The sequence below is a fragment of the Enhydra lutris genome, unplaced genomic scaffold (genome assembly GCF_002288905.1).
Source record: "Enhydra lutris kenyoni isolate GAN:26980312 unplaced genomic scaffold, ASM228890v2 scaffoldscaffold9, whole genome shotgun sequence".
Lineage (NCBI taxonomy): Eukaryota > Metazoa > Chordata > Mammalia > Carnivora > Mustelidae > Enhydra > Enhydra lutris.
Genome location: NW_019154093.1, coordinates 58,603,928 through 58,618,901, shown reverse-complemented (window position 1 = coordinate 58,618,901; position 14,974 = coordinate 58,603,928). Strand labels below are relative to the sequence as shown.

The 14,974-nt window shown below is 35.1% G+C and overlaps 1 protein-coding gene across 1 annotated transcript in view; it reads right to left on the bottom strand.

Annotated features, from left to right (window-relative positions):
- Window positions 1–14,974, bottom strand: part of LOC111143332 (RNA polymerase II associated protein 2) — an 82,216-nt gene that overhangs the window by 53,470 nt on the left and 13,772 nt on the right. Inside the window, exons 7-8 of the mRNA XM_022497004.1 lie at window positions 4,556–4,591; window positions 1,589–2,525 (exon numbers count right to left, since the gene is read on the bottom strand). Of these exons, the coding sequence (XP_022352712.1) occupies window positions 1,589–2,525; window positions 4,556–4,591 (973 nt within the window). The remainder of the gene's footprint in view (window positions 1–1,588; window positions 2,526–4,555; window positions 4,592–14,974) is intronic.

The window sequence follows — 14,974 nt, the reverse complement described above, 5'->3', positions numbered from 1 at the left end:
ACATAGTGGGGCTTTTGTTTTACTCAAATTTCTTGGCCTGAGTAATGATTATAAGGCTGTGTTCCTTTGTGATAATTAATAAATGGCAAACTTACTATTTGCATTATACTTCAATGAAAAAGTTTTAAAATATTATGCAACAGAGGAACAGTCAATTTTCTTTCTTAAGTAATTTTTTCTGTTTAAGGCTTATAGCACAAAAATGATAAAACAAATGATACATTAATGTAGCTTTATGCAGCTGAGTGACAGAGATAAAGGTTTTTCCAAGCTTACTATAAAACTTAAAAATATTGTATAATGATACAATTGAAGTGATTTAAAATAATAGTACTGGGTTAGGGAGCATTCTGTAGAAGTAAAAAATTTCTAAATTTTTACTGTACTTCTACTCTCTTTCTAAATCTCCAAATGTGTTCTTAAATTTAGAGCCACATTTACTCAGAAATCTTTAATAACAAAAGTTGTCAGAAAAACAAGGTTACTGCCCACTCCTCTTCATGCCAAATAACTTCATTTCTTAAGCTATACATGAACATAAAAATGGGTAAGAGAAATACTAAGAGAATCCCTCCCCCTTAATCTCAGCAACATACATTTAATCTCTACAGATAATTATTACTTACTGAGTACTAACTGTCTATCAGGCATTGTGATAAATGCTTTACCTACATTATTTTTAAATTCTTAACAACTGAAAAAGGAAAGCTATTTATATATAGTCCCATTTACAGATGAACACTCAAATTTAAGAGACCAATTTTTCATACAGCTAGTAAATGAGAGAGCAGATATGAAAATCTAGGTCTGATGTGTTCCTTCCATTTTCTCTTATGTTTATTATTTCCCAATACATCTCCTTTACTATATTATTTTCATTGATATTATTTTGAATGGGCATGCTGGCCAAATACTATACAGATAAATATTTTACCATTCAACTAGTAAGTCTACTCCACTGTGTACAGACCCATTGGAAATGAAATACAAAGATACATGCTCCATGTAGAGATTTGAAAGAATATAAGAATACAAAGAATATCTGTTGGTAGGGGGGAAAAAGCCTCTCTAGAGAGTTTACATATTATACAAAGAACTAGGTTTTAAAGAAAGCTTTATCCCACAATTCTAGGCTACTCCTATATTAGAGAAAAATACTACACATTTATGAAATTTCCTGGGTGCAAATGTCAACTTATTTGGAAAATTGTAATGCCAATACTGGAGATGGCATTTAAAAAAAAAAAAAGATTATATTTATTTATGAGAGAGAGAGAAAGAGCACACAAATGGTGGGGGCGGGGAGGCAGAAGAAGAGAGAGAATCTCAAGCAGATTCTCCACCAAGCAGGGAGTTGGAAATGGGACTTGATCCCAAGACCCTGAAATCACAACCTGAGCCAAGGGCATACACTTAAGGGACTGAGCCACCCAAGTGCCTCTGGAGATGGCACTTTAAACCAACTGATAAACTAAACAAACCTGAAAATTTAACAATTATTTCTTTAATGTTACTGTTTCAAGATTTGTTATGGTGAGTGTCCCATATGCTAGCAGCACAGAAAACTTAAATCATCGTTAAGACATACCTCTTCAGAGTCTTGTGATTTGGTGGTTTCTTCACTCAAAACATATCGTCCTCTATAAAACTCCCTTATCCTCAGATTTAATGTTTCAGTTTCTTTCTTCAAGTTCTCATAACTTGGCAGTGGTTTAATGGCTGTATCTGAGGCCCTAAAAGGTAAAGACTCATCCAAGCTATTCTGAGATTCCTGCAAGGCAGGAGAATGTTTATCTGAGTCAGAGCATATGTCATCTTCATCAAATTCTTCTTCTTTAGCCAGAGGGGATGAAGAGAGTTTCAGACACAAAGAAGCATAATTTTGGCCATTCAAAAACCTCAAAGTTTCTTCTGTCTTCCATTCAGTCAAAGTCTCTTTCAGGACTTTAAGTAAGTTTGCCTTTGCAACTTCGGGACACATCTGCACCGGCCTAGAGGGTGACCTAGAAACTTGGTTTGATTTGGCAAATTTTCTCTTAAAATGCTCAGCACTTTTCTTACTTATGCCTACTAGAGTTATTTTTGAACTACTGTATTTATTTTCAGAATTTTCTGTAGCTTCTAATTTTTCTTGCAAAGGACTATTTGAAGAAATCTGAGTACTTACTTGCTGTAAAGGAAGTTCACAAGCAGCAGCTTTCCCATGACTATCTAATCTGCAATTGCCTAGCTGCTCAGTGACAGCTATTACTGTCTCTTCTTTGTCTTCACATTTGGAGTTAGCTTTCTGACCAGCTTTCTTTTTCATTATGCTTTTTTTGGGCAGCTGTGAACTTATACCTGTTGCATTTGGTCTGTTTCCTGGTAGAATGGTGGAAACAAAGTCTTGCTCATTATCACTGCTACTATCACTATGAGAGCTAGAAGCACTAGATTCATAATGCATCTCAAAATGGCCAGGATTGTCAATATCTGATGTTTTAATGGCCTTAGTGCATAACTGTACTTCCTTTCCAGAATGGCCACTGTAGAAGGAAAAAAAAACATTAACTATAATGGAAAAGCAAAATGTGCCACAGCATTTATATTTTGTAACTTTCAAGATAAAAATTTGTACTCCCTAGGCAAAGCCTTATTTATAGGCATATATATATATACACATACATATATACACATTTCCAAAGACTACTATAAATCTATTATTTCTCTATACCTTATTTGATATAATTCCACCATCTTCTTTCCATCTTTTTCCCCATTACTTAAAAAGTGTTAAAAGTACAGCAAAAAGAAAAAAGCTTTGATAATTCCATTCTGATGAATTATGTTGATTTTTGCCTGTTATATTTCTGTGAATATTTAATATATCCTTTTTTAAGATTTTATTTATTTATTTGACAGAGATCACAAGTAGGCAGAGAGGCAGGTGGGGGGTGGGGGGAAGTAGGCTCCCTGTTGAGCAGAGAGCCCAATGTGGGGCTCAATCCCAGGACCCTGGGATCATGACCTGAGCTGAAGGCAGAGGCTTTAACCCACTGAGCCACCCAGGCACCCCTCATATATCCTTTTGAAAAAAAGGTTTTCTTTTAAAAACTTCACTCTCGCTTTGTCAGAAAAATGTATTACAGAAACTCTGCTTAGATTTTGAAAGATAACAGGCTAAAAAGACATATTTAAACATTTTCCAATTCTGGTTGATAGTTATACAATTTCATAGATAGAACAAAAACACTAGAAAGTCATAGCAGAAAATATAAAGTCAGCAAATTAACATTTACTGATGAAAGATATATTTGAAAACTCAGAGTTACAACAGAAGGCTAACAATAAAAAATAGTTTTCCCTTTGATTATGTTCCTTCAATTTTCAAATAGGCTTAAAAAAGATTAAGAATTGTGAAAGAATGAAGGAAAAGAGAAGCTGTATCTATACAAACTTGAGATATGCAATGATAGATAAGCAGGTACTTTCAAGGAAATGCACATATCAAAACTTTAAAAGATTAGGATTCTGGGTCAAGCGGGGGCACTTGGTGGTAAAAGAGTATATGGGGAAAAAAAGAGTATATGGGAACTTTCTACTTTTCAGGCAATTTTTCTGTAAACCTAAAATTGCTCCCTAAAGGTGCTATTAATTTTTTTAAATGATTAAAGAATAAGATGAAATAAAATAATGCAATAGTAAGAAAAAAAAAGAAGTGTGCCAGGTAAAAGTATAAAAAAAAAGAAAAAGAAAAACAGAGTTGAAAGTAAGGATGTGGATGGGAATAAAGAAAAAATGACAAGTCTATTCAGTATTAGATATCACTTTTTTAGTTAGAAGCTAGCCTATATATGGCCATGGGATTATCTCCTGCATCTGAAGTATAATTTCAAAAAAATTAGAACACTTTGACTTTCAGGTTTCATACTTTCTCTTAGAAATTTAAGGTAATTATATTTTTCTATATTACTTTAAAGCCATAATTAAAAATATTTATCAATAACTATCTCTCACATGTGCTCAATTCCATGTGCTAAGTTAGCAACTAATAACCAGGAAAATTTATCCTGATAAAAATTAAAAAAAAAAAAAAAAGTCTTTTAAGAGATGGTTATAGTTGGGCAAACACCACCACAAAGAAAGTTTAGAAAATATCACAACTTGGAATTTCTATTAATGCTTTAGACACTCTTCCAAATAACAAATGATATATTAAGTTTCAAAATCCTATAAAATAAGGTTATAAAAACCTTTCAACAAATGTAATTGGTATAATCTACTTGACAAAGAAGCACAGTATCTCAGATGGAAGCTCTGTTTGTGTCATATTTCAACAGGTTCAATTAGACTGCCTTGGTAGGAACAGCTGTACAATAAATCATACAGATCAAACATAGCATCTTATCACAAAAGAAAAAGCTGTACAAGGCAAATATTTCTTTGTGTAGGCTAAAATGGGCACTTACATAATGTATCAACACAGGAAGTCTAAGAGCTCATATCACCTGGTTTACTCTTAATGTTTCTATTAACATGAATATATAGAAGGTAAGCAATACTGATTCAACCATACCTTTGTCCTTCCTGTAGCAGCTGAAAATCAGGATGCCTGTGACAAAACACAGCAATAGAAAATTGAAAGCAACTGATATGTCAAACATTTGAGTGTTTGTTATAACTACATTGGATAGAAAATATATTTAAAAGGAAATGGTTCATTTTAAGTTTTTTTAAGAAAAATTTGAAGGACGAAGTATTATGGAACTCATCTGTAAGAAATCTGGATTAATCTCTTTCTTTTCCAAAATTTATTCATATCTTAGGAGTAAATTCAATTTCCATGAGCCCAGTAAAATTTTCCCTGAATAACCTGACTAAAGTAACTCACTTCCTTCTGTAAATTCCAGAGTATTATCCACTCAGTTAATACCTATTAATCAGGTATTCCTCTAAGACTTAACACTAGAATTCTTATCTATATGTCTTAATTTTCATATGTTTTAGTGTGGTTTCTTAACTAAACTACAAGCTCCTTGAGGGCAGAGATTATGTACTATAATGCTCTTCTATTTCCTCTTTATAGTCAATTTTTATTCTCATTTCTGAGAAAGCAGTTGTATTACAGTACGGATATGAACTATGTATATAATGTGATTTACTTTAATTCTAGGAACAATTATGCTATGCAATACCAGAAATCATATTTGGCTGGATATCATGGATATTTAAAAAGGGGAAGAAAGGGGCGCCTGGGTGGCTCAGTGGGTTAAGCCGCTGCCTTCGGCTCAGGTCATGATCTCAGGGTCCTGGGATCGAGTCCCGCATCGGGCTCCCTGCTCAGCAGGGAGCCTGCTTCCCTCTCTCTCTCTCTCTCTCTGCCTGCCTCTCCATCTACTTGTGATCTCTCTCTGTCAAATAAATAAATAAAATCTAAAAAAAAATAAAAATAAAAATAAAAAGGGGAAGAAAAAGTTCTTAGAAAGCCAACATAAAAAGGAACAAATATAATAGTAAATCTAAGAAGACAGAAAACTCTGTAAAACACTTCTGAAGTGACTCAGAAAAAGTGCCTTCTAAAAATTACAAAACAGATTAAATAAAAGTAAATACACAAAGAAGAAAAAAAAAAGGAGTGATATTCCATGTTCATCAACAGAAAGACTCAATATTGTCAAGATGCCAGTTCTTCTCAACTTGATCTACAGATACAGTGCAATCCCAACCAAAATCCCAGCAAGTTATTTTGGAGGTCTCACCAAATTGAGTCTAAAGATTTAGGGGAGGCAAAAGACCTTAAATAGCTAACAGTATTGAAGGGGAAGAGCAAAGTTGGAAGACTCACATTACCTGACTTCAAGACATACTTTAAAGTTACAGTAATCAAGATAGTGTGGTAGTGGAGGACTAACAAAGAAAAGACTAATAGATCACTAATAGATCAATAGAATAAGTGGAATAGAACAGACAACCCAGAAAGAAACCCACATGATTACAGTCAATTATCCTTGACAAAGAAGCGAAAGCAATACAAAGGAGAAGACCATCTTTTCAACAAATGGTATTAGAAAAAGTGGGCATATATAAAAAAAGTGAATCAAGACAAAGACCAGACACCCTTCTGACACAAAAAGTAACTCAAAACGGATCACAGACCTAAATATAAAACACAAACTATAAAACTTCTACAAGATAACCTGAGAAAATGTAGATGACTTCTTACATAGGACACCAAAAACACAATCCATGAAAGAAAAAATTGATAAGCCAGGTTTCATTTAATCAAAAATTTCTGCTTTGTGAAAGATATTGTTGAGAGAATAAAAAGAAAACCATAGATTAGGAGAAAATATTTGCAAAAGACTATTATCCAAAATATGAAATAACTGTTAAAACTCAAGAATAAGAAAACAACTCAATAAAAATGAGTCAAAGATTTTAACAGCTCACCAAAGAAGATACAAGGATGGCAAATAAGCATATGAAAAAATGCCGTACATCATACAGCATCACCAAAATACAAATTAAAACAATAATGAGATACCACTACACATTTATTAGAATAGCTAAAATCCAGAACACTGACAACATCACATGGTGGTGAGCACTTGGAGCAGGAGAATTCTCATTCATTGACAGTGGGAATGCAAAATGGTACAGTCATTGTAAAATACAGTTTGGTGATTTCTTTCAAAACTAAACATACTCTAACCATACAATCTAGACTCTTGCTCCTCAGTATTTATCTGAAGGAGGTGAAAACTTATGTCTACACAAAAGCCTGCACATGGATGTTTACTGCAGCTCTATTCATATCTGCCAAAACGCAGAAGCAACCAAGATGTCCTTCAGTAGGTAAATGGTTAAATAAACTGTAGTAAATTTAGAGAAGAGAATACTATTAAGCACTAATAAGAAATGAGCCATCGGGGCGCCTGAGTGGCTCAGTGGGTTAGGCCGCTGCCTTTGGCTCAGGTCATGATCTCAGGGTCCTGGGATTGAGCCCCGCATCGGGCTCTCTGCTCAGCAGGGAGCCTGCTTCCTCCTCTCTCTGCCTGCCTCTCTGCCTGCTTGTGATCTCTCTCTGTCAAATAAATAAATAAAGTCTTTAAAAAAAAAAAAAAAGAAATGAGCCATCATCAAGCTAGGAAAAGACATGGAAGAACTTAAATCCATATTAATAAGTGAACTAAGCCAGCCTGAAAAGGCTACATACTATATAATTCCAACTATATCACATTCTGTGAAAGATAAAACTTTGAGATAGTAAAAAGATCAGGGGTTATGAGGGGGGAGGGAGATGAATAAGTGGAGCACACAGGATTTCTAGGACTATAAAACTACTCTGTTTGATACTGTAATGCTGGATACAAGTTATTATATATTTGCCCAGCCACAGAATATACAAAGCTTTGGGTGAACCCTAATGTAAACCATGGGCTTTGGGTGACAATGATGTGTCACTATAGGCCCATCATTGGAAACAAATGTACAATTTTGGTGGGGGATGCTGGTAATGGGGGAGGTTACACAAATGGGGTAGGGGGGTATATGTACTTTCCTCTCCATTTTGCTATGAAGCTACAATTGCTCTAAAGAATAAAGTCTATTAATAGAAGAAAAAGTAAATGTAAGAAACTAGGTGTATATGAAAGAGAAGATAAGGCATTGAGTATTAATCCCATTTAAAGGACAAAATAGGGTTGCAATTTTAAAAAGTCAAATTAAATGGACAGATGGAACCAGAGGTCATCTGAACCTTGAAAGGCTGCCAATCAAAAAATGTCAGAGTTGCAAGTATTTTTCTATATAATTAAACATAACAACATCAACCATATAATATTATCTAGATAATCCAGTCTTCTTTGGTCAGCCTTAAGCACCAGAGGCACTGAAGGGAATGGGCTCTCTCACCAATCTTCTCCTTATGTTATGGGAGGCACTACTAGATCAAGGCATTCTTTCCTACTAAATTCCTTCTCAGTACCTCACATCAGAAGGCATAAGGGGGGACGCCTGGGTGGCTCAGTTGGTTGGACGACTGCCTTCGGCTCAGGTCATGATCCCGGAGTCCCAGGATCGAGTCCCACATCGGGCTCCCAGCTCCACGGGGAGTCTGCTTCTCTCTCTGACCTTCTCCTTGCTCATGCTCTCTCTCACTGTCTCTCTCTCAAATAAATAAATAAAATCTTTGAAAAAAAAAAAAAAGAAGGCATAAGGGATGAAATCAGTATTTGCCATCCCTGCTCTAGAGAATTCCCCTGCAGTTCAGGAATTCCCCAAGACCAACAATGAAAAGTTTAGAAGGAAGGGCAAAACAAGGTAATGGGCAGTGGGCTGCCTGAGAGTAAAAATGTAATCTATTTTTGTTTCTTCCTTAGTTCCTCAGCCAATTGAGGCTAACCTTTCCCAATCATCCAAATTATCCTGTTTACCCTACTTCTTCCCACTCACTAAAAGTCTAGTCATAGAAGCTATCTTGGTTTGGTCTTCCTCAAAGCAAAAGACACTACTTGGATGGTGACTAGCCTTGACTGCTCCAAGCGTTATTTATAACTCCCATTAAGAGCATTTTTGGCCAAAATAATATGCCAACTTTCACAACAGAGAGTTTTATTGCCTGTTGACTACATCCTCCCACTTCCACTTGTAGTTCTCTCATTTTTCCTATCCCACATCCCCACCCAAGTCTTCTGGGCTAAAATTGTCAAGGTTCAGTACCTTGCAGCTGTCTGGCATTTGGTCCTACACTGGGATCTGAGTATCACTATAGGGAAGAAAGTATGTGTAGCCAGTGATTCTCAACTGGAATTCTTATACTCAATAGCTAACCTGCAAAAGCAGAGTATATTCCATCATTCTTCAAATATAAAATTCTGAACTATTATATGTATGAATTATGCTGGGCATACTAAGTAATATAAAGAATAGATTCCTATTCTTAAGGATGTTACAATTTAGTAGGAGGAAAATGGCTGTTCTAAGAGCTTTACAAAGTTAATCCTCATAAGAATGAGTAGTTACTACTATTATCCTCACATTACAGATAAAAAGACTTGAGTACTAAAAGAATCAGCAATTAGTACAAAATCACATAGCGGTAATAGTAAAGCCATGAATCAAACCAAGAGAGCAGGGCTCTTAACTACATTTTGCATCATGTAATTCAAGAGACTATGTGACAACTATGATGAAATACACATGAGCTGCTACAAGAAATTAAAAAAGAAATAAAAATTTCTTGTTGAGCAAAGGAAAAGCCTTGGATTCAGTTGGGTCTATAAAGATTTGATACAGTTTGTATTATAAAAGCTAATCTGTGGATCTGATGTTTTACTTCATAAACCTCTCTTTTTTTTTCTTCTTTCCTTTTAGGGTGTTCTCATACTTAAATCTAACTTTACAAAACGCAAACCCTTCCTTTGATCATGCAGCCCCCCTCCATTTCTCATTTTAAGCTTTCTTTAAGGTCTGCACTGGTTTTCAATCCCACATCTCCTATTCAGTCATCAACCCTCTGCCCCCTGGAATCTGTAGGCATTACTCTACTGATAAGGCTCTTGCTAAGATCACCAATTACCATAGAAATGCTAAATCTAATGGATATTTTTCAGGATCCCTCCCACCATCCTTTCTAAAGTAGAAGAAAAATAATCAGTATGAAAGGAGAGTTTGAAAGAGGAAGAAAACAGGAATAAATCATGAAGCAAGCCTCGGTGAGAAAAGAATCAGTAACAGAGAAAAAGTACTGTATTAGCAATGAGGCAGAGAAATGAGAAAGCGTAAGAAGATAACAGTGCTGAAGGAGATTCTGCCAAATGCACTCAATCCTTTCAGTTAAGCAGTAGGTAAAATTATCTACTGTGAGTTGGGGATTGGGTTCAAAGTTTAAGAAGAGAAGTTCTGAAGGTATCGGATAGCCGATAAGAAACAAACAAAACAACCATGGGAGCACACAAGTGAGACTACATAGAATAAACTGGAACCGGGCCAGAGGAATGAAGAGACAGCAGGCATTGGTACCAGACAGATCTGGGTTTAACTTCCGAATCTGTATATATGAGCCAAGTGTTCCTGAGTGAGTCACTAAATTTCTGTGAGCCTCAGTTCCATCACCCATGAAATGGGTAACAATATTTCCCAGAGATCTTCTAAAGACTGAATTAAATGAGACAGCTTATCTAAAGCACTAAAGTGCTAAAGGAGACAGCTTATTTAAGCATGTGAGAACTTTATCCAATAAAGCACAGAAAAAAAGAATGAGTGAAGCTTGGGAAAGTAGGCATGGTAGAAGGTTAAGGGAGAAAGAATCTGGGATTGTTTGAAAGGACAAGACTGTAACTGCTGACCTCAGTGCCCAAGAAAACTAATTTAATGAGGGTCTGGCCAACCTGAAACAGAGCTAAGATAGAGACAGGAGGTCAAAATGAGGTCACAAAGCACAATCAAGAGTGATAGCTGTAGATGAGATAGAGGCTGTGGTGAGAAACGGGAAGCTCTTATTTCAAGATCTTGGAGGCAGAACAGCCCATATAAGAATAGGTCTAATGGTTGAATGAAGGGGTAATCAAAATGTAAACATTCTAAATCATGAATATAATTTAAGATAGTTTTATGAGAAATATCCAGCTATACAACGACATCTTTTGAGGAAAAACACTAAGAATTAAGAGAAAATCTCTAAAGGCAAGGGGAAAATGAGAATATACTAAGTGCCTACCATAAGGTAGATAGGGTTCTTTGTGGTATAATACACATTACATAAAATTTGCCATTTAAACCAGTTAGTTACAGTTCAGGGGCATTAAGTACATACATACTATTGTACAACTATCACCACCCTCCATCTCCAGGGCTTTTTCATCTTCCCATATTTTCTGCTAACTGGTTTTTACATTACTTCATTAATCCCCACATAACTTATGACTTTATTTTTAAAAATGAGGAATCTGAAGCTTTGAGAGGTTAACTAATTAACTAGTAAACCTAGGATTCGAATTTGGGTTTTTCAAAGTCCACGCTCTTTCTACAACACGCTACCCCTAATTGAACTCAGAAAAAAGACTCAAAGTTGTGAGGGTATACCTTTGCTTAACCTCTCTCATAGGAACTCAATATACTTCACAAGCTACTATTTTCCTCTCCTTTGTTTCATTTTTTCTGACTTCAGGTAAAGGGAACTATATGGAACATAGTTTCTAGATACTCGATGAGTAGCCTTAATCATCTCCCTGATTCCCAGTCTATAAAATGGAGAATGATACATGACCCTAAAGTAAATTAGACTTGAGTTTAATGAGGTATTAAAAGAAAGGTTCAGTGTAAAACTTCAATTTGTTTTGCTACAGAGCTTTAGAAAGAATGAGGCACCATGTTGCTTTCTTTTTTATCCCTAGATGAATGAAATTCAAAAGCTTTTTCTTAAGTGTCATCTCTCTTTTTACTCTATGTACCTTTCATTCCCTTCAAAGTTTATGTTGCCCCAGAGATAATTCTCAATCTAACTCACATAAGCTGAACTTAAAAAACAAAAATAATCTTGTTAAAGAGTACGTTCAAACTGGTTCTTTATAAATACTTCGTATTATTTCCACTGAAGTATAAATTAGGTGATTAACTGTAACTAGCAAAAAGAAATCTAAAATTAGAAATTACTTGTGCCAAAAAACCTGTGAATGTATGCATATAGATGTATATGTTCATGCCGGTCAGAATATGTTTATTAAACATGAACCAACAGAAGTAGCAGGCTACAATTGCCCTCTGTGGTGGAAATTTTCCAAATATAATCTGAGACATGTTAAAACCTCTTTCAGAAAGTTTTTATTCTGTATACCAAGCAACAGAAGTAGCTGTTCAGGAAGAGGTTATAGAAGTTGTTCTGCAGAGGTTTTTGGCTTCCGCACCTCTGAGATTATACTGTTTATTGCCAAGAAGCATGTGTGAAAATCCCCTACTCTGGGCCACATGATGGCGCTTTTAGCTCTGTCAGCATTAACCATTCACCCTAATTTTACCTTTTAAACCATAATTTGATTCTCAATGTTTGTCCTTTCTTCTTAGTTTTAACTTCTGATTTTTTAGGTTACAAAGAAACTTCTAAAACCTGTCAGAGCCTACAGTCAAACAAAACAGGATTTCTAAGTGTAACTCTATGACTAAATGAGCATGCTGTCTCAGAGGAACACAAGTGTATGTGGTCTGTTTCTGGCCACCAAGTAGGTGAAAAATTTCTAACTCACAACATGAGAAGTATCATACTGCGTCATGACCCAGCCCATCTAGGTCAATGTTCTGTCTCTGACACGGCATCAGGAGACATTTTGTGAGAAGCACTGCTATTCTCCATGACATTAAAGCTATACTCCAGATATTTTTTCATACCTTAATAATAAAAATGAGAAAGTAGAAAATCTCTAAGGCCCCTTCTGACTCCAAAGCCTCAAGAGAAGTATGAAGCTAAAATTCATGAATTTGTCTAAATCTTTCTTAAATCTTTCTATACATATCTACCAATGAGGTAGTGAGCTTTCTATAATATAAAATAATATCTTAGAGATGTTAAAAGACACTACAGATTTCAGTATTTGGTATCTGCTAAGGAAATTTATATTAGCTTTCACAGCAATATAAGAAAGACTATACTAAGTTAAATTCAAAATTCTATTTCCAAATAGTGTGCAAGATCGCAGTGTCCCTGAAGATATCAACTTCAAAATTTGTTCTGGACACTCTATAAAATACTCCTGTTTTTCTTCATAATTGAAAATTTTTGATCCAATACTTTAACAACCTTCATCTTTACAGACTGAGGAGTTCAAATTATTTAAGTCAGTACCTTTTATTCTAAATTCTTGAATGAAACAGACTTCCCTAAAGATAGTATAACTTTCCCTAGTCTTATGCTGATAGTTCTAATTTTCATCACTTTTATAAGTAAGATATTTCCTATCCAGCAAAGTTTCACTACAGTGGCAGTGACTGACTCAGAACTGGAAAAGGTTAGAACTAAAGGGAACTGAGAGATTAAATGCTACTTTCTACTTTGCAAATGAGGAAACTGAGGCTTAGTGTTGATAACAGACTTTCTAACAGTAACACAACTAAAAACCTAAACTAGATATAACAAAATAGTACTCTTAAAACTGTGGATCAGGGGGCGCCTGGGTGGCTCAGTGGGTTAAAGCCTCTGCTTTCGGCTCAGGTCATGATCCCAGGGTCCTGGGAAAGAGGGCCCGCATCAGGCTTTCTGCTCAAGTGGGGAGCCTGCTTCCCTTCCTCTCTGCCTGCTTGTGATCTGTCAAATAAACAAATAAAATCTTTAAAAAAACAAAAACAAAAAAACCCACTGTGGATCAAACTCAACCAATTAAGTGGGTTACCACCAGCATTTTAAAAAAGCAACAGAGTAGCTCATTTAAAAAAGAGCAACAGATACTTTAAAAAAGTATCAGAGGCTTTTTGTGTTGTAAGGATAAATGTCATTTCATAAAATTTTGTTTCAGTTATATGTATGCATTGGATCATATTGTAAAATATATTCATAGTAAAAAATTTTGGAAGTCATTGCAATATTCAATTCTTTGGATTTTAAAATTTGCTCTTAATTTTTAAAAATCTAAAATTTATTATTATTATTTGATAATTATTATTAATAAAATAATAAAATAATTACATTGTGATTTAATTATGATGGTGATGTAATTTATTATGATGACATTTTCAGCTAATAAAAATAAAAATAAATGCTGCCATTTAAAAGGAACAATTTTTCCCTTTAAAGAAGAGAGGATCTGAATATTATACCCCATACCGTTTATGAAGACTTTCTTTAAAAATCACGTTTCTGTAGAGCTTAGATGTGCAACAGGTAGAAAGGCTTTTGAAAAGAACACTGAATTCTAGAATTCTTTTTTTTTTAATTTTTTTTTAATTTTTTTTTTTTTGAATTCTAGAATTCTTATCATTAGAACACTTAAAAATATCAAACATTCTCTGAAGACACAGTGACCTCTAGTGGATTCATGAAATAAACTGACATACTGCTTGCCCATAAGAACTTATAAATTATGCATGCAGATATAAAAGATACTAATATGGCTATGTACTGACAAGTATCATACATAAATAAGGGCTACAGTTACACTATGTACATTGTGACAACTGTCTATTTATAGATTACTCACTGGTTACTTCCAGTCAATGTATTCCTGGCATTGTTCAGACCCTATCATTAGCTTAAAAAATAAATACATTTAATCTTTCTGAGCTCGTTTGATAAAGATGTTGGGTTAATTTGTCTCTACGGACCTTTCAGCTTTTTTTTTTTTTAAAGATTTTTATTAATTTGACAGAGATCACAAATAGGCAGAGAGGCAGGCAGAGAGAGAGGGGGAAGCAGGCTCCCTGCTGAGCAGAAAGGCTGGGTCCCAGGACCCTGAGACCATGACCTGAGCTGAAGGCAGAGCCTTAACCCACTGAACCACCCAGGCACCCCCTTTTCAGCTCTTTAATTATGATTTTTTCTCCCCCAATTCATCTTGTACATCAATGTCAGATCAAATTTGTTCAAAAGCATTTGAAGGTTCCCCAGTACTTATCCCCATTAGAATACAATTTTTTTCACCTGTGTACTTGTTATGCCATCCCATTAACATTTCCATTTAAATTCACAGATTTGAGGTGCCTCCTTAGAGTAGTAGGCAGCGCGTCAGTCTCATAAATTCACAGATTTGGTTTCATAAGTGTGTATGCGCTCGTACAGGTGTGGGTAGATTGTCGTATACTAAGCACGTACTACGCACACTGAATATAAACTAAGTTGACTTGTTTAGATTAAGGAAACCAAGGCCATTTTCATCTTTCTTTTTTAGTGAGGTAGGGAAGGGGATATAAAGTAGAATTTCAAGAACCACAAATATAAAGTGACAGAGTTTCATATTCTGGGAAAAGGTGGGCATTCTGAACACAGAATAAGATTTTAGGAAAAAAGAGG